General features: G+C 30.7%; 4 protein-coding genes across 19 annotated transcripts in view; 2 read left to right on the top strand and 2 right to left on the bottom strand.

Moving 5' to 3' along the window:
* The window catches only part of LOC143358660 (dystrophin, isoforms A/C/F/G/H), a 930,016-nt gene extending 923,927 nt beyond the window's left edge, over positions 1–6,089 (bottom strand). For 7 of the 10 annotated variants that reach the window (XM_076795965.1, XM_076795967.1, XM_076795966.1 and 4 more), the window contains exon 1: positions 4,133–4,499. In XM_076795965.1, coding sequence (XP_076652080.1) covers positions 4,133–4,484 — 352 coding nt within the window. In that variant the 5' untranslated portion in view covers positions 4,485–4,499. Of the gene's footprint in view, positions 1–228; positions 260–4,132; positions 4,500–5,418 lie in introns of those variants that run through there. The other 3 variants (XM_076795971.1, XM_076795970.1, XM_076795974.1) reach the window with 3 other exon arrangements.
* Positions 6,090–7,461: 1,372 nt separating this feature from the next.
* Positions 7,462–8,121, top strand: Nop10 (Nop10 ribonucleoprotein). The gene is made up of 3 exons (XM_076795989.1): positions 7,462–7,625; positions 7,818–7,860; positions 7,929–8,121. The coding sequence occupies exons 1-3, from the start codon at positions 7,572–7,574 to the stop codon at positions 8,024–8,026; spliced, it is 195 nt and encodes a 64-aa protein (XP_076652104.1). The 5' UTR covers positions 7,462–7,571; the 3' UTR covers positions 8,027–8,121.
* Positions 8,122–9,236: 1,115 nt separating this feature from the next.
* Sidl (SIDL trafficking protein particle complex subunit 10) lies at positions 9,237–15,601 on the bottom strand. Of its 3 annotated transcripts, XM_076795976.1 has the most exons (12): positions 15,461–15,601; positions 14,836–15,053; positions 14,566–14,759; positions 14,292–14,487; positions 14,106–14,217; positions 13,841–14,028; positions 13,522–13,740; positions 12,692–13,458; positions 11,965–12,631; positions 10,985–11,437; positions 10,443–10,764; positions 9,237–10,309 (listed from the first exon to the last, which is right to left on the bottom strand). In XM_076795976.1, the coding sequence occupies exons 1-12, from the start codon at positions 15,537–15,539 to the stop codon at positions 10,185–10,187; spliced, it is 3,540 nt and encodes a 1,179-aa protein (XP_076652091.1). In that variant the 5' UTR covers positions 15,540–15,601; the 3' UTR covers positions 9,237–10,184. The 3 variants fall into 3 exon arrangements, with proteins under 3 accessions (XP_076652091.1, XP_076652093.1, XP_076652092.1); XM_076795978.1 differs by lacking the exon at positions 10,443–10,764; XM_076795977.1 differs by lacking the exon at positions 9,237–10,309 and having other exon boundaries at positions 10,526–10,751.
* Positions 15,602–15,764: 163 nt separating this feature from the next.
* Polr2m (RNA polymerase II subunit M) lies at positions 15,765–17,561 on the top strand. 5 transcript variants are annotated; one of them, XM_076795983.1, is made up of 5 exons: positions 15,765–15,861; positions 16,217–16,401; positions 16,480–16,735; positions 16,819–17,190; positions 17,261–17,561. In XM_076795983.1, the coding sequence occupies exons 2-5, from the start codon at positions 16,253–16,255 to the stop codon at positions 17,480–17,482; spliced, it is 999 nt and encodes a 332-aa protein (XP_076652098.1). In that variant the 5' UTR covers positions 15,765–15,861; positions 16,217–16,252; the 3' UTR covers positions 17,483–17,561. The 5 variants fall into 5 exon arrangements, with proteins under 5 accessions (XP_076652098.1, XP_076652096.1, XP_076652099.1 ...); XM_076795981.1 differs by having other exon boundaries at positions 15,771–15,861; positions 16,252–16,401; XM_076795984.1 differs by lacking the exon at positions 15,765–15,861 and adding an exon at positions 15,914–16,047.
* Positions 17,562–18,148: the final 587 nt, after the last annotated feature.

Raw genomic sequence — 18,148 nt, 5'->3', positions numbered from 1 at the left:
GTTATTTTCTGACATAAATCAACAGTTCGCAGGCCCTGTCTAGTCGCGAGGTCAGAAAATTACTGCAATTCTTAGAAAAGCGTTTACGCTTTGTATTAAGACCTCCCACAGCGTTTCGCCTCCGATTCGTCCGCTAATCACATCAATTTTAGACATAGACATATTATCCGATTGCTTCTACCACTACGAAACAAGCAATCACGCAACGCAATTGGTGAATTTACTTACAAATATCATCGTCCATACTTGGTCTTTCAGATCTGCATTTGAAACAATTAAATAATTTACTAAACACACAACACTTTATTGCACTTGATTTAAAACATTGTACGATTCACTGCACTTTACATAACAAATCTTTTTCGCCATATTCGCGGAAAACAAGATGTAGATCAAACACTTATCGCACCTGTTTGTATAATGTCAAAAAAAATGAAGATAGTCAGTGTATATAATAATTAGGATAGTTTTCTATTTCATACAAGATTTCATAATCTTTTTATCGATTAATCAATCTTTAAATTTTTACCGGTATGATTATTATTTACATTCATAGTAATTACTCGTTCTCCAAATCAAACAAATGAACAGTCAATATTAGGTTGGAACGAAAGTTCGTAGCGTTTTTAAATTAAAATTCAAAGGTATTTGTTCATAGCTTTATTCAATAATACGATAAGTTACCTCAAAAATGGTAAGAAGTAATAGAATAGAATGGAAAATATTATTGAATAAATATCTTAATTTTGTCTTTGAGTTTTAATTTTAAAACGCTACGAACTTCCGTTCCAATCCAATACGTTTGTACGTATAGTTTAAGTTAAAATTCAATTTTGAAGTGTGACTGTGTAGAAAGTATTCTATCGTTTATCAATGATTATGCGTTCCTGGCGAACTTAAAATCTACGTATAGAAAGCGATGAAGATCTCCAACGTTTCGCGAATCGTGCAATCACGTTTTTTAATGTATGTTAATCGTATTCTAATGGATAACACTTCCTGATTTCGTTGAAAAGGAACAACCTCGTTCCATGCAGTCTGTCGCGGCACTGTAAGGTATTGGGAAGCATGCTTCGTAGGCGATCTTCTTTGCAGAAGTCAGCGCCGACGCATCGAATAACGAATTTGTTCGAACGCATCGAAATGTAATGTCACAGTAACAACAGCTATTTATATGAAATATATTCAAAGAATTCTTCAACATTGAACATTGGGTATTAACTAGAAATGTATAGGGATCCAATTACTTTGGGGGTACCAATTACGGTGCCTATAGTAATTATACTTATTTTTAATATAAAATTTGATATATAACATATATATTAACTGATCCTAATGAAAAATATTTAACATCTCTGTTTTAATATTCGTTATGCTTTAAAAATAAATATAATTAATGTAGGCACAGTAATTGGTATCCCCGCAGTAATTGGGTCCCTTGTTCCTAAATGCGTCTTCTTGTTGCAATTCAATAATCTAAACAGATAGATCTCAAGATCTCAAGATTAATTCATTACATATCTTACACAAGTGTATACGTTACTATACATATGGTACTCGACAATTATTTTGCGAGTGTATCCCTTGGCTAATATCGAAGAGATTTTGCAATTCTCTGCAGTCAACTTGCACGTTTGGTCGATTCTCAGAGATTCAGTTTATTTCACAGAGAAGTGAAATAAAAAGTTAATGAAAGACTTTTTATTCCACGCGTGAGAAAAGCATATACGGTTGTTCGAAGAATATACAATCAAAACGTTCGATTTGAAGGTATACATACATCCACCGCCCTTCCTTCGCGAAATGCACTTACCAGAAATATCGCACGTGTTCTAAAAATACCATCACGTGCGAATTATAGGAGGGAATATGAACAAAGAGTAATGCCTGCTAATGGATGCATTGCAAGACATGACGCGCGTAATAAACACTGAGCCAAATTAAATTACACACACGGTACTTCTATCGGTTGTGGACATTTTATGGCATAATAAAACAATAGTATAAAGTTTGAGATAATTTCAAGGTTATATACCTATCTTTATCCAAAATTTTTTACAGTACCATCTGAATGTGTTTTATGCAAACATACATGTATGAATATACAGTCAGTCTCATAATCGATGGCACGCGCCATCTCAAATTGGAATAATTTTTTAATAAATGAACTAAACGACTTCAGCTCTTTTGTCGAGCTAAATGGACTAGTTTACTAGATATGTGATGAAAATTTTGGAAAAATTGTGTTTAATCTGAATTACAACAAAAAAAAATTAACTTTGCTTTTCACTACTTTTTTATTCGGGCTTGTAACGAAAGTTTATATATAATAACATTGTTAAGAAGAGAAATAAATGTCTATAATGTAGCTTCAGTGTTTTGTAATTAATACAGACATGTTTTATTTCACATAAAAATCTGCAGTCTAGTGTTCACCGTTCCCTTTGAATTTTGCATAGGGTCAGGGACCCAATTACTGTGGGAGTATCAATTACTGTGCCTATATTCATTATATTTAATTTTAAAGCATAATGAATATTAGAAAAAGAATATAATAATAATAATATAATACTGTTAATATTGTTGTTTATAATATTCTTATAATACTGTTAACATTTTTTAATGTTCATTATGCTTAGAAAATGAGTGTAATTAATATGGGTACAGTAATTGGTATCCCCACAGTAATTGGGTCCCTTACCCTATTTCGGATGACGAATGAATCTATGTACATATGTGTACGTAATATTAAAGATTTCAATGTCCGCGATTCGAAAGTGACGTTCGTGGCTTCGTTAATCAACATCCGCGAGAAATCTCTCGCGAGAAAATAGATTTTTGTGAGTACTTCAAAGACCGCTCTTCAATCCGCTACTTTACACTTTATAGTGTCACAATACGATAAGGCACGTCGTTGACAAGATTCGGTATTTTCGATTCACCTTGAATCGTCAATTGAATCGCGATCGAAAATCGAGCAATGTGAGAAAATAAAAATAGAATATAACGCAAATGAATGTAGAACGAAATAAAAGTGGGACTAAAACGAGAAGTATTTAAAAAATATAAAACAATTATACAATTCAAATGTGTAATTTGCTGATCCGTCTGTTTAAACGTCATTGGATTAGTGTGCCAAATATTAGAGCGTATTGCAATTAACATTGAATTGAAGAAAAAATGTCTATATAATCATGGCTTAACATAAATATAATTGTATATGTAAAGTAGTGAAAAATATTCGTGTAATAAATATATGGGAAGGAAGAACACGTGTTCAAAGTATACGTACGCTTTCTATGTTATTAATTACTAGACTGCTGATTTTATGTGATTATGGTAAAACTGAGAACCTGTAATTTGAAACAGTAGAGTAAGGGTATCAATTATTGAGGGGGTACCGATTACTGTGCCTACATAAATTGTACTTATTTTTTAAGCATAATGAATATTAAAAAAGAGATATATAACATATATATATTAACGAATTTTAATGAAAAAAATTTAATATTTCTTTTTTAATATTCATTATGCTTTAAAAATTGGTACCCCCCCCCCCCCCAGTAATTGGGTCCTTTACACTGGAATTACTGAATAAATCGAATTGATATATTATTCATATTGATTTATTATTTTTTATTATTATTATTATTTAATTGATTTTTTATGTTTTCATTATTATTATTGTATTGATTCATTATTTATATATTGTATTCATATATTATTTTGAGGCTATTAAAATTGTTAGAAAAAGGAAGAAATTCCTAAGTTACTCCTGTTCCTTCCAGCGGACGTCGAAATTTTACATAAAGATCCGCAGTCTATTAATTACGTTTAAACACGCATTTTTGCACGTTTTTCCCATAATGTCCACGATACAAGGTAAAACGCGATGCAGTAGGTACACGTAATCATGTTGATCACTTCTATTTATAATTACGTAAATGACATGTGGCGTCAGTAGTGAGCGTGCTTTTCTAACGAGTGTATTATGCTAACGGATCTCCATCGAGTCTAATGAGATCTCGCACTGACATTTACTGTTCGGTGCATTCGTTTTTTTCATTATTAGCATTTCCACTTCGACGGACTAATTCCTTCCCGGGATCGTCTATTAATGACTAGAACTTACATTTAATGCTGGTGATTTGGTCCTCGACATTTTCGCCTTGCCACGGGTCTTCCTCGAACCGAATGATCCAACGAATATTTCTCGGTTGCATCTGCGAAACACAAATCTGTTCACCGGTCTCACTTTCCATTGTCAAGTTTTCGTTTGTCCGAAACGAATCATTGATCAGACAGCATCGAACTGCACGCGGTCTAGAGTGGTTCACGATAAATTCAATGTCGATGTCGATGTGTCGGTATCGGTATACACGATTATTTTTTATGGATAGAGCAGTTATAGATAATGCGAGACAGAATGCGTTTCCTCGGCTGTAATCGTAACTTCGACGTGCCGACAATTTTGCTCCTATCATCTTTTCTTTTCTTTTTTTATGGAAATCGAGCCATTCGAAAAATATTTACATAATCTACTAAAATGAATAGGAACTCGTTATCGTGACTTTTACACAAGAAAGAATTGAATTAAGAGATTAATTAGAATTTTCTTTTTCTATTTTCCTTTTTTTTTATTTACGTGTACATTGAATGATTCTATATTTGAACTGGTATTTATTCGGTTATTCGCTAAGAATTAATTATCGCAACATTAGACTGCGGATTTTACGCATTTATAACAAAAATGAGTAAGTGAAATATAACACGTCAAAGGTTTAAAGAATTTAAGGACATGAATGTGTTATCTTCAAACTATTGAAATTATCAGAGGAAGAAACGAATATTTATTCAATTCTAGTACTTTGCAATTAATGAAGACAATTTTTATTTTGCACAAAAATTTGCAGTGTAGTTATTGTCAACATAAAACTCAATGAATGTTCACATCAGTGAATCAAGTATAGCAATAAACCCAATTTAATTGTGTTAAGATACATACTCTATACATTCTCGTAGATTACTATTAAAAGTAAATAAACACAATGTTATTGTGAACTCGCAATGTTTCATCTGTTCTATAATGTATCTGCAAATAAGTGAAATAGCAATGTAATTATGTAACTTTATGCATTATGTTAATGTGGATATGTTACTGCTGCTAAAAAATGTAGAGCTACACCAATTACTGTGCCAATATTAATCATACTTATTTTTATATCATAATGAATATTACAAAAGAATGTAATAATAATAATAATATAATATTGTTAACAATTGTTATAATATAATATTGTTAATATTATTGTTTATAATATTTTTATAATACCGTTAATATTTTTTAATATTCATTATGCTTTAAAAATAAGTATAATCATTATAGGCACAGTAATTGGTGACCCCACAGTCCCTTACCCTAAACGTTCACAGTCCATTCAATGCTATAACACACAGTGATATTATGTCAGCGAAACATCGATTTACTTCGAAAGCGATACGGTGCCCTAAACTTTTGAACGGCAATGTACACTAGCGCGCTAGATCTGAAAATGAAACGTTCAGGTGAATTGATTGGCGAGGAAACAATTGCGCGAGCCAATTACCTCAAGTCGTGCGGCAGAACATTAGAAAAGTGTTTAGAAATGCGAAGCGTTTCTAGATCGACAACTGTGTACGTTGTCACGGGCAATACTCGTTTCACACTGACTATGATTTGTCTGTCAACGGAAGTGACACCCTGGGCTGCGACTATCTGTCGGTTCGTTGCATCGACCACGCGCGCTTCAACGTCGAGTTCGCCAAGAAGAATTGTCAGAAGTTCTACACCCACGGATCTGTCAGTTACACACACGGACAATCAATGCTCCCGCCGACGAGATATTCCGGCGCGAGTATGTTCCGCTCGTAAATTCGTCTCTGTTATTAATTGAAATACACCATTCATCTTGCACAATAGTCTTAACACGCACGGCATCCCACAATGTTGCACATTCAATCCAAAAAGTATTTCAACGCTAAATTTCCGATTTGTGAAAAATCATTGACATTTAATCTGTGATCAATAAAAAATTTTTTATTTCATTAGAAATAATTGTAGAACCATCGACTTGGTCTCATACGTTTTCAAAATGAAGTATATCTAACATTTATTTTTCGCTTATAAAGATACTGTAAAAAAAAAGATTTTTTTTAAGAAACCTTAAGCAACATTTTAGCTTTATTTTCGTTTTCTTTCGTTTTATTGCATAAAATTACAAAATGGTGGAGTTGTATAACTCCATATCCTCCTCCTACTCCTCTATATCTTTGGTATCTTAATTTGCTGAATTTTTATAAATGTTCAAAATTGGTTTTTTTTCAGCTAAAAAAATATTTTTGCTTTCAACCAATCGCCATCTCATTTTTCAAAATTTTCAAAAAATCATACGCTGGATTGAAGACAATCTACTTTTGTTTAAGTTAATATAACAATATTTTTTATATTTCAGTCACCTTTACCGCTGGCTACCAAGATTTTGCTGCACACGGAGTTAGATAATGTTATACAACTCCACCAGCTTGTAATTTTATATAATAAAAAAATATGAAAATAAAGCTGAAATGTTGCTTAATGTTCCCTAACAGTATCTTTACAGTATCTTTATATGAGAAAAATATTTTAAATTTACTCCATTTTATTAGGCTTACAGGATTTTGCACGCCCCTTTGAAACAATTTCCTACGAAAGTGTTTTCCTTCGAAAATGCTACCAATTAAAAAATGTTTTTGGCAAATAAATCAAAGATAGATTTGAAGATTGAAGCATCCACTTTACAATGACATAAAGAAACTTTATATACGATTTTTTACAGCCGTTTTATTAACCTTTGAATAAAAGGTGTACTGTCCTTATAGTAATGTAACGTACATATAAGACAGTTAATATAAGACAGGAAAATTACAATTTTTCTATCTTATGGGCCTCTTGAAAAAAAATAAAAATTTTTTAATCTGCTATGACAAATAGTAATTTCATTTTTTATTTTAATCAAGCGTTTTACATTTTTTATTCGGATATAAAGGGACTATAATATTTTGGAACATAAATTTCATCCGTTCCACATATCGCTCCATCAAGAATTGCACGGGAATGATTTTCAAAATAGAATTAACTTTTGTCAATAGGGATTGCTTCAAAATCATTCATTTTTTTCTAATGTCTTGTTTACGGACGAAGCAATTAACATTCACTAATCATGGCTCAATTAATCTATTTGATCTATGCCAGCAAGCAGTAAATACGCAAAGTGTGTGTTGATATATTTCTTCACTAACAAATCCTTTAGAATATATTTATAAGTATATTTATCGATCTCTTGATTGTAGTAAAAAATGTATACATTTATACATATATTTCGAGTACATATGTAAGTATATAGTCGAATTATACCAATATAATAATTGCGCATGCGCTAGAAAACAAGTATATACATACAACATAAACGCAGAACGCATAACCACGAGGTAGAAACTGATGCTGAATCTAAACCATAACCTATACGAAGAAGCTTTCCAATTAAACCATTAAAATGTATTTAATGTATTATTTCAATGAAAATGGCGATCGAGTGTATACACTGAAGGTATTAAGTAAAGAATATGCAAATTAAAAAATTAAGATTGTAGAATTAGTATAAGGATAATATCTGTTTTCGTAGTATGTCAACGATTCATATTTTCCTTCTGCATATTATATACTTATTGAACAAAAATTATTAATTAGCATTGCTATCGTTCAATTATTTAATTTCACGTATGATTCATTTTTTTCCCAGAAAATCGATCCAAATGGAAAACCTACGTTATCAGCGCATCCAGGTAAGTAAAATATTGTGTTTTATTTCCTTACAAAAGAAAACATTTAATAATGAAAATGGTGGTTTTAGCTCGATTTTCCCCTGAAGATAAATATTCAAGAGAAAGAATAACTTTAAAAAGAAGATTTGGTCTATTACTCACACAGCAACCATTACCAACTTATTAATGTGTACATGTTATTTATAATTAATTGTACCTATAGTACAAAAAATTAAATTAACTTTTAAAATCTGAAATAAATATGTATATATTGTATTCTTATTTCTACTCTTCATGCAATACTTGTTACTATGTACAACGCCTACCACTTCCTTTTTTGATAATATAAGCTTTTTAAGTGGACTCACTATTGGAGTCACATTGTAGCGTGGGTTATCACGAATACCTAGATTTTCATGTATATGTGATAAATCATTGTTAACTTTCTACACATGATAAATGGATTATTCATCTTATTTATTATAAATACTATTTTATTCAGAATTCAGTTACCTTAACATGTACATATAAAAAATAAAAGTTATATTTTAATTTATTATACAATATCTAATGACTTCAAATAGGATACAATTGTAGTAGAAAAACATATTAACAGGATTATATCAAAACCACCTTTAATGTGTTATAATCTTAACATTATATGAAAGATGGTTTATGATTATACAAACTACATGTATTCATAATAACAAAGGTTTTCTAAACTGTTTACATAGAATGAATTAAAATATTATTGTAAACCAAAAAATTTGAACCAATATTTTATAATCCTAGTATCCTCTAATATATGTTCATACTGATTATAAATGATATTTATAATTCATCTTTTTGAATCAAATATATTATATGTCACTTCAAGATGATGAATAACAATAATCTACATACACTATTTGATATATTTATGTACATATCTCTGTACATATATAATGAAACATGTATACATGTATTTATCATTCTTTTATAAGTTTAAAAGTGATATTTAACATTTTACACAAAACATAACTTTAAGAACATTATTAGATGTTAATGCTGGTTTGTCCGTGTTGGTTTGTAAATGTACAATATATGTCTATTGTCATTCATAATTGTAGTTATTTATCAATTAATAAATTATATAGGGATACAAATTTTAATCTTATATTGTTCCAAATTACGTTTCATATTATTTAAAAATATCGTTCAAACTAATTATAAGTGTCAAATTTCAATATTGTTTCACTATGGGAATATTGAATATTGAGTATTATAATTATTGTATATTCTATTTACATAGTTTATAACGACACCTGATTAAGAAAAAGAAATCATTTTCTAATTAACATGGCAACATAATGATATTTTATGTAATATCCATACTTTGAATAACAAAGGCTACGAAATAAATGTAACATACATAACGTTTATCTTAATCTTTTTACATGTACTTACATTTTACATAAACAATCATTATAGAACGCATCCTTATAATGTTAATTACTTCTCGTAATATTTTCATATGAATCAAGTTAATTTGAAATTCTTATTTTGTATCATGAGTATATTGTTGATAAACATTTGTACAAATTTTACAGAATAATATCCAATAAGGATAATTATATATTTGATCACCTTGGCTCTAAGGTGACGTATTCTCTAAAAGCCTCAAAAATCAGTTGTAATTAGTGGAAATCAGATTGTAATGAACTTCATATAGAATACATTAAATAAAAACAAAACATTCGGTAGATAGAAAATAATTCGGAGTATCATAATATTACGTGTACACCATATAAAAATCATAAGTACATGGTTGAAACTAAAGGAAAACCAATTTCTTCAACTTATTTTCGAATGGAACTCAAACAAAAGTAGATATGAAACAAATATTACTCAACTAGAATACAAATAACATTATTTTTTAAAAAGACATATTGTGATGTAACATTTTTCTGTGTTATGCATTCCTGAACTAATTACAAATGCTTGTAATTTTACATGCTAGTTACATATTGTTATATATTTACTTCGGTTCTTACAGCAAAATTTAAATTAATAGTTATCTATTATTGGTACAAATAAACAACAATGCCTATTGAAATTTGACTTTGAGACAAGCATCTTACAAACATATATCTTTGAGTTAGAAAGAAAATTTATTTGTCTAAAATTCAAATTTCAACGAAAGAATATAAAAACGTAAACAAACCCCTATAATGACGACTGAATAGTGAACAATAATATTCGGTATCAAAGAACTACGCCGGAGAATGTGTAAAGGATGATAATCAGCATTGGTACAATTTCTAATGCAATAAATGTATTATATGTCTGTAATAACGTGCTTTGTTTTAATTTACTTCTGAAGGTGCTGCTGGTAAAACGTGAACTTGTTGCGCTTTGCTAGCATTATAGACTTGTCCAGGACTGAACGGTTCTAATCTTGGAACGGAAGCGATTTCGCTCTTACGAATATCTTAAAAAGAAATAAATAAACATTACCAATCAATACCACTGTAAACATACAAATCACAAATAAAAATTGTTGTAATTTTTAAACTCTTTAATACAGGTTAAAACACTTTTCTTACACACATTAATGTACTCACCATTCTTTGACTCTGACGCTGGAATATATCGAGACAATCTAACAACAGGAAGGGGTAAATAACCACTGGTTAATGGCATCACGTCCAATGTGACACTTTGTTTTTCTAAGACTTCCAACGACACAATACCAGCAGTACGGCCACATACAGCCCACATAGCTTGATCGGCAAGAACTTCATACATTAATTGAGGTGGAGGATTTGGAGTGGGACTGGGCAATATACGTGTTACTGTGAGATAAAGATGGCACATGCTACCAGCACGACAAAATTCACCTCCATTTCCAGCTGGTTCAACTTTCGAAGACACTGTAAACAAAGTCTGGAAAATGATGTTATAAATAATAATTTGTTTGTTTAAAAGATTTTATATAAAGTTTTAAGCGCCATGAACACATTTATCAAATCATTTTCATATTAGATTCAATAACAATTAGATTATTAGTGAAAATTGGTACATAAAATTCACAAACCATCGCAATACATTTAATTAATTTTTTGACAGTTAAAGAGTGGAAAGAAAATATAATTTAGACACTTACCACATAATCCGTGATATCGAAATTACATCTGTAAACGCTAGATGCCTTTTCCATTCTTTGCACATTCTGAGTATGCAAAGGATCGTCAATGGTATGCGAATATTCAGCATCGTTAATTGGTATATATTTTACATGAAAATCAGTCTTTATAGTCATCATAGATTTCTCATCCTTGCCAATTTCAAGTTCCCACATAAACGACACATTTATTCCATTGCCTATTATTAATCTCTGGCCGGCGATTGGATTTAAACTTTTAAAATTAATATCTATAGACGTTACTGTTGTTAATTCTGGTTCAGTCAACTGTAAGAGTTGTCTTGTTAATCCAGTTACAACTATTTGAAGAAATTTTCTTCGTTTCGCTGTGTGTAGCTTCATATTTGACATAAGCGGTGGACCAAAATGTAATGGTATGCTTTCTTCAATGCCCCATGGACATTGTATATTCAACTAAAAAAAGTAATTTATATTTCAGAAAAATTTGTACTCGATCATTATACAGGATAGGACAATAACTATTAATATCTTTACCACTTCAAATTATTTATAGATTATTTGTTACATGAAAAGATGTTTCAAACAAAAATTGCATGGGTTCAGGGGGAAGGCAGCTTAAAATGTAATAATTACTTTTGTGTTATTGCGTTCTTTTATTAAGATCGCTTTTCTTCATGTAATGGCTAGCATTCAATTAATGTAATGATTTTTTTTTAAGTTAGTAATATTCATAATGTTAAAGAGATAAAAACGATCTTATTAACTATAGAGTTTTGAAGCTATACAAAGTTCTTAGCGAGTATTTGGAAAACTCGACATTCCATTTGAAAAACTTTATATTTGAAGCCTTCCTTGCTCCTCCCCCTCTGTTTCCACATAACTTTTAGTTAAAGCATTTCTTCATATAACAAATAATTTCGAAGTAATTTAAGGTGACAGAGTTAGGTAACTCACTCTGTATAATCTAAAAAGGCAAGTACCTTGTGTTCCATTGATAAAGCATCTTTCTTTGGTGGTAGCTCGGCCAAAACTTTTAACTGTAATCGTATGGTTTGAAATGGTTCGTAAACTGGCAGTGGTATCTCTAGTTCTTTACACATTATTTGTTGCGAATTGGTAACTTGTACTACTAATCCCCTAGATGTACGTAATTTAAGTTTCATATCTTTTGTTACTTTTATGCTGCCACACATTATGATTAATTCTATATCTTGGATAAGGCCTGCCAGTAAGTCTCTGCCACATTTTAAAGTAATTGTTGGTTGTGTCTTTGCTACTTCATAACATAATCGGGGATTCAAAACAGGTGACAGAAACTCCAATTTCTCTTCAATGACTAACGATAGTTGGCCAACTTTGTAAAAGCCAGGCTGATCAACGCGTCTAATCAATGTAACCGTGTTCACACCTGGTTTCATTATGAACTCGTCGCATGACAATGCTTTACTAAAGTCGCCTTTTGCATTTACAGACGGTTTCCTATGTTTTGTACTATCGGAACGTCTTACAACTGGCTTTGTATTTCTGTGCACAACGCTAACTGATGCAAGACTTTTATCTTCTTTATAGTTTAAATACGAATACACTTCTAGTTGAAGCAATCTTGGGTTAGGTGGCTTCATATCTTCGAACGTACACTTCGATAAACTGAAGAAAATAATTTATTAAATAGTGACTAATAATATTGAAAACTTATGCGATACTTACAATGGGATTGTAGGTTCAGCTGGCGCCTTTAATCCCTTTTTTAATTTGTTCGATGTGGGAGGTTTCTGAATGTCTTCCACAGATATAGATGCTTTAGTGCACTTCACTTCTCTTGGAAATAAACTTCTTACACTTATCTCGATATTGACAACACAATCTTGCACCACTTTGTCCATTACTTTAACTTCCATACCGAGTATTACAAAAGCATATCCAAGTTCTATGAGTAATGGCTGAGGGGATGTGATCATTTTCATGTAACCAAACATTTCTTCAAAATATGTATTACGAACAGTAATATGCAACACATCCAAACTAGAAATTGCTGCACTAATTTTCGCGTATTTCTCAACGTCGTCCATTCGTTTATAGCACTGTGCCAATTCTAATTGAGTTTGCGCTGCCAAGTGATTCCAACCTTCGTCGGTATAAGTTTTCAAAGCATCCAACAAAAATGCTACAGCCTTTTGATTCTCTCCAAGTTCGAAATAAAATTGTGCCAACTCTTTCCCTATTAATCTTGCCGATCTAATACGACCTACATGTTTGTAAGTACCCATAGCTAATTCTGCATGTTCGAGATATTGTTTTTTGAAAGCTTCTTTCGAAGAAAGTGCTTCCTTTAATTTATCAGTTGGTGTTAATTTCCCTTCTACTTGTGGTTCTGAATCACCCATTCCAGCTATGAGATAGACAACTGTGTGCAACTGCTCGCTAGAGGGTTCATTTCCAGGCATTAAACCACATAATTTTCCTAAGCTTCCTAACTGAAATAAATTATAGTAATATTTAATCGATAAGACATCATTTTTAGTATGTTTCTAACTTACTTTGTCTCTGGCAAGAGCCCACAGACTAGCTGTGTGAAGGGAACACAGATCTAGTTGTTGATTATTATCAATATTGTAAATTGATAATTGACAGGCTTGCAATACTTCCAATGCACAAAGAAAAGACCAACATTCGATGGAACCTTCAGGGCGTTGAACTTCTAAGATTCGTAATTCACTTAATGTGTTATGTACAAACGACAAGCACCTTTGCGCAACCTAAATCAAGAATTATATAAATATTTATTAAATCGAGGTAAAAGTTTCGTGGTCGTCTAATTGTGAGTAAAATAAAATTATAGAAAAATTTCATATATACCTCCCATGGTTTATTAAACGCTAATAACATGGCACACTGTCTACTAAATAAATAACTCCTAAGATCTAATAACGATGCTTTACACTCAGCCAGAAGGTATCTTAAATGATGATTTGTACCATTACTTAAATTAACACCTCCCCAATTATTTAAAGGAGTTTGAAACAAATTTAACCAGTGTGGAGTGTCTGTAAAAATGTCGATTACATATCTTATTGTTTAATTCTAACTACAAAGACAAAACATAGTAAAAGGTTTGTTGTACCTCCAACATTCGAATTAAGCACAAATTGTGTAAAGAGAGCATCTAATTCATCATATTGAACTAACGCTTCATCGTACAAACCTAACATTTGAAGGACAAATGCAAGTTCTTCCTAAAACAAAAATTTCTGGTTGCAAACTGTAAATTTACATGATAACTAAAATGTATAAAAGTTCATTGTTTCACCTGTAATAAAAAATAGTGACAGAAATTCCAGGTTGGATGATTCCTGCTTTCTCTTTGTTCTCTAATAACATCTTCGAAAGCAGACAATGTTTTGTCATATGCTATAAGCATTAATTGACGTATGCGATTAATTAAACCCCTCCATGATTCAGCTGAGCGCATCTCCGATTTTACAGAATTTATTACAGAGAAACATCTGTAAAAAAATTTGACATACAACATATAAAATGGGAAACAAATCATGAAATATGAACATATATTAAATATTAGTAACCTGTCTCCATTTTTAGAAGCAAAATCACTTCGAATTTTGTCTAGAACAGTAGTTCTAGGTAAAAGTTTATTAGTTTTCTTTATGTCGTATGTTTCTACTAAAACAATCATCCAGTCTTGTATATGATACTGTGTTAACGTTTTCAACCAGTTGTCTATGTCATCTCTAATATTGGTTTTATAAGTATCTACATCCTAAAAATAAAACTTTCAATGTAAATGCGCTAATAAATATTCATTTATACTTATTATATTATATTAATACACTTACAGAACATTCGCTCCAATAAATATGAAATATTGGTTGTTTTATCAGATGCCAATCCTTCTTAGATGGTAGAATATCCTTGGAAAATGGCACGAAATTAGCCCCGAGTTTGACGTGCTTAATTGGTCTACCAAATGATCTACGCCATTCAGCTGTTTCTGCAGGTATTCCTTGGACCAAACTATTTTCCACAGTGGAGAATAATTTTTCATCTCCTGCATCTGTATTAAAAAAAAAATCATTATGTCATTGCAAAATAAAATAGACGAGAGTTTATACAAGCAAAATTACATTACAAGATAAGCAATGTTACAAACGCAATACAACTGACACGATTCAAACAAAAATATGTTATTTCAAGTAATAGAAAAACGTATATTAACCTATTCAAAATAACATATGTTCATTAAAAATTAACGATGATCATCAAAGAAGTTCTAATTTCGAAAGAATTTATTATTATGTGTTCTAGCGCCCGAAATGTACGAAATTATATTTCAATTATACTGTAAGAAGAAATGAAATGTCATAAAGATTGACAGTTAGTCGTGGGCGTCAATAACAATACTTCGCGATGGCATTCCAAGTAAGAGGTTAAATAAATGAATATTTTGATCAATGAACTTACATGTGATAATTGGCTTAGAATCCATAAAGAGATTTGTCTTGCGTTCACCACCCATGGACAACCCCCCATTGCAATTCATTTCTAAAGATTGGCAGTTGCTTTGCAAACTTGCTTTCAATCATTACAACTTTACGTCACTTTTACCAGTTTTAATAAAATTACGTTTTAAATAGTTGATTTTGACAGAATATGTTTGCTGCCTCAACGTTTTCATCCAATCAAATGAAAATTGTTATTCTCATTCCTCACTGGTTAAGATAAATTCAACGTCATCTGACAGATTCAACATTTTATTTCAATCGCTCAGAAAGTTTCATTCAGGTTGGAATTGGATTCAACATGTCGTGGAACATCGATTCTTCAAATCTCGATATCTCGTATCATTCAAGGCATGTACACAGGTAAGCATGTATTGCACGTATTTAGCAGTTGTTTGTTACAACTTTCTCTTCGCAAAATAAAACGGTCGTAATTCAAATGGTGGAGATCATAAAATACTCGAATAAATAAATATGTGGTGGTAATTTATTGACAATGAGACACAGTGATGTTGATATACATTGAGGAATATAAAAATAGATTAATTGGTACGCATAAAGAAATTTTGATTGGTTATCTATACATTTATGAGCAGGTTAAAAATTTAGGTAACTGTATGTAAACATTTTATCTTTAGATTAGTATTATATATAAAAAAAATTGTTTAATTTATAATTTCGGAAGTGACGATATATATCTTGATTTTAATCATTTTAGATGTTTTTGAATATATCTAAAAATTTATAATTCAGTATGTTGAAGAGAGTTATTCAGAGAATTCCAGGTGAAATACCACCTCCTTCTAAAAAAGAAAGCCAAGGATACATAGAAGACTTGGGGAAGAAACAGAAATTTGAATTAGAAGAACTATTAGAAAGACAGAATAAAATTCTTGCTAATAAGTAGGTAAGCTCTGTAACAAACATTGTATTAATAAATCACTTTATTTTTAATGTATGCCTTTCAATTCCTTTCTTTAGAACATTTATAATGAAGCTTCCCGATAAAGGGCAGAAGATTAAACAATTTCGTGATAAAATATTGAAAGAAATAGAGCATAAGAATGAAGTTGAACAAGCAGCTGATCTTTTGTCAAGACTAAATCTAGCATCTGAGGGTAAAGCTGCTATGAATGAATTAGAATGGACAGGCAAATATAGCGAAACAAAAGATACAATAAAAATTATTGAACTTGACAGTGATGATGAAGAAGATCCATTGAAAATATTAGCACAAGTTAGTTTTATATTAATGATAATTATGTTATAATTGTTTGAGTAATCTATTTTAATATTTATCAAGATACTTGATGTTTCTAGCCCACAGGTTCCGGTATACACAAAAAGAAAATTATCCACTTACCACCAGAGGAAAGTTTAATTAAACCAGAAGATTTGGCGGAAATAGAATCATTTCAGGAAGAAGAATTTAAAGAAGCAGAACACGTTAAGTACATTCTCAACAAAGTAGAAAATCCTTCAGAAGTAAACAACAAAACAAGGGAACCATTTAAGCCATACAAAACTACCAAATCTAATGTACATGATCCAGAGAAAGAGAAACAAAGAAAGACAAATAAAAATTGGGAAGTTACAGCAGCTACGCCTCCACTTATAGTTCATGGTGCAATAAAAGTTGTGAATTTAAATGAGTCTTTATTGCTGCAAAGGGAACACAAAGAAAAGCTTCAGGTAATTAAAGTAGTTCTATATATTTTGATGTACATAAAGCACATTTATTAATAATTATAATATTCCATAGATAATTCAAGCTAAACATGCTGCTGAAAAATTAGCAGAACAACTTGGTTTACATACTATTGGACCACCGCCAGAAAATGTAGGGAGCTATCAATTACAAAATGATAGTGATACCAGTTCATCTTCTACCTCAGAGGACGAAGAAGAAAATGAAGTACACGATGATGAGGATAATGATAAAAGGGGCACAGTTGTTTTTACAGTAGATAGTATAGAGCATTAATTTAATCTATTTTGTTATAAAAAAATGTGAATATCGTGTAAATATATTTATAAATAAACTTGTTTATATTTTCAAAGAAGTTGCTAATTAATATACATATTATTCAAATTTAGTTCGATATTACGTTACAAAAACTTGTTAAATAAGGGATTTAGTATCATTAAAGTTGCGAACCATTTTGCTATTATCAAATAAATAAGTAGTTAACCGTTGTTAAAATATATAGGTCAAACAACTGTAACAGCGTTTTTCAACCTTCTTGGCACACAGTCAAACATATTTGTACTACCGCGATCCAAATATTTTTAATGTAAAATTGTTTGAGATCTGGTCGGCTAGAATAACTGAATATTATACAAATAAATAAAATTATATATGTATGTTCGATAATAATTTCTACATGCGTAGAATATATATAATATGAGTATAAGTAACAAATACTTGTAATTTCATGTTTTACTATTAAACAATGGAAGAATATAAGTTTAACGATTTTAAATGTAGCAGTAAGTTTCAAAATTCTAAAAATCATTAAAATAATCGAATTATATTCACTATTTAGGTTCAATTAATTTACTGATTCTCACTACAATAAAACTACTTCGCGAAACATTAATAATTTAGCGCGACTCATGAGTTCAGAAATATTAAACTACAATATTATGG

Source organism: Halictus rubicundus, chromosome 11, assembly GCF_050948215.1.
Source record: "Halictus rubicundus isolate RS-2024b chromosome 11, iyHalRubi1_principal, whole genome shotgun sequence".
Taxonomy (NCBI): Eukaryota; Metazoa; Arthropoda; class Insecta; order Hymenoptera; family Halictidae; genus Halictus; species Halictus rubicundus.
Note: the sequence above shows the minus strand (reverse complement) of the source record. Positions and strands in the feature narration are given on the sequence as shown.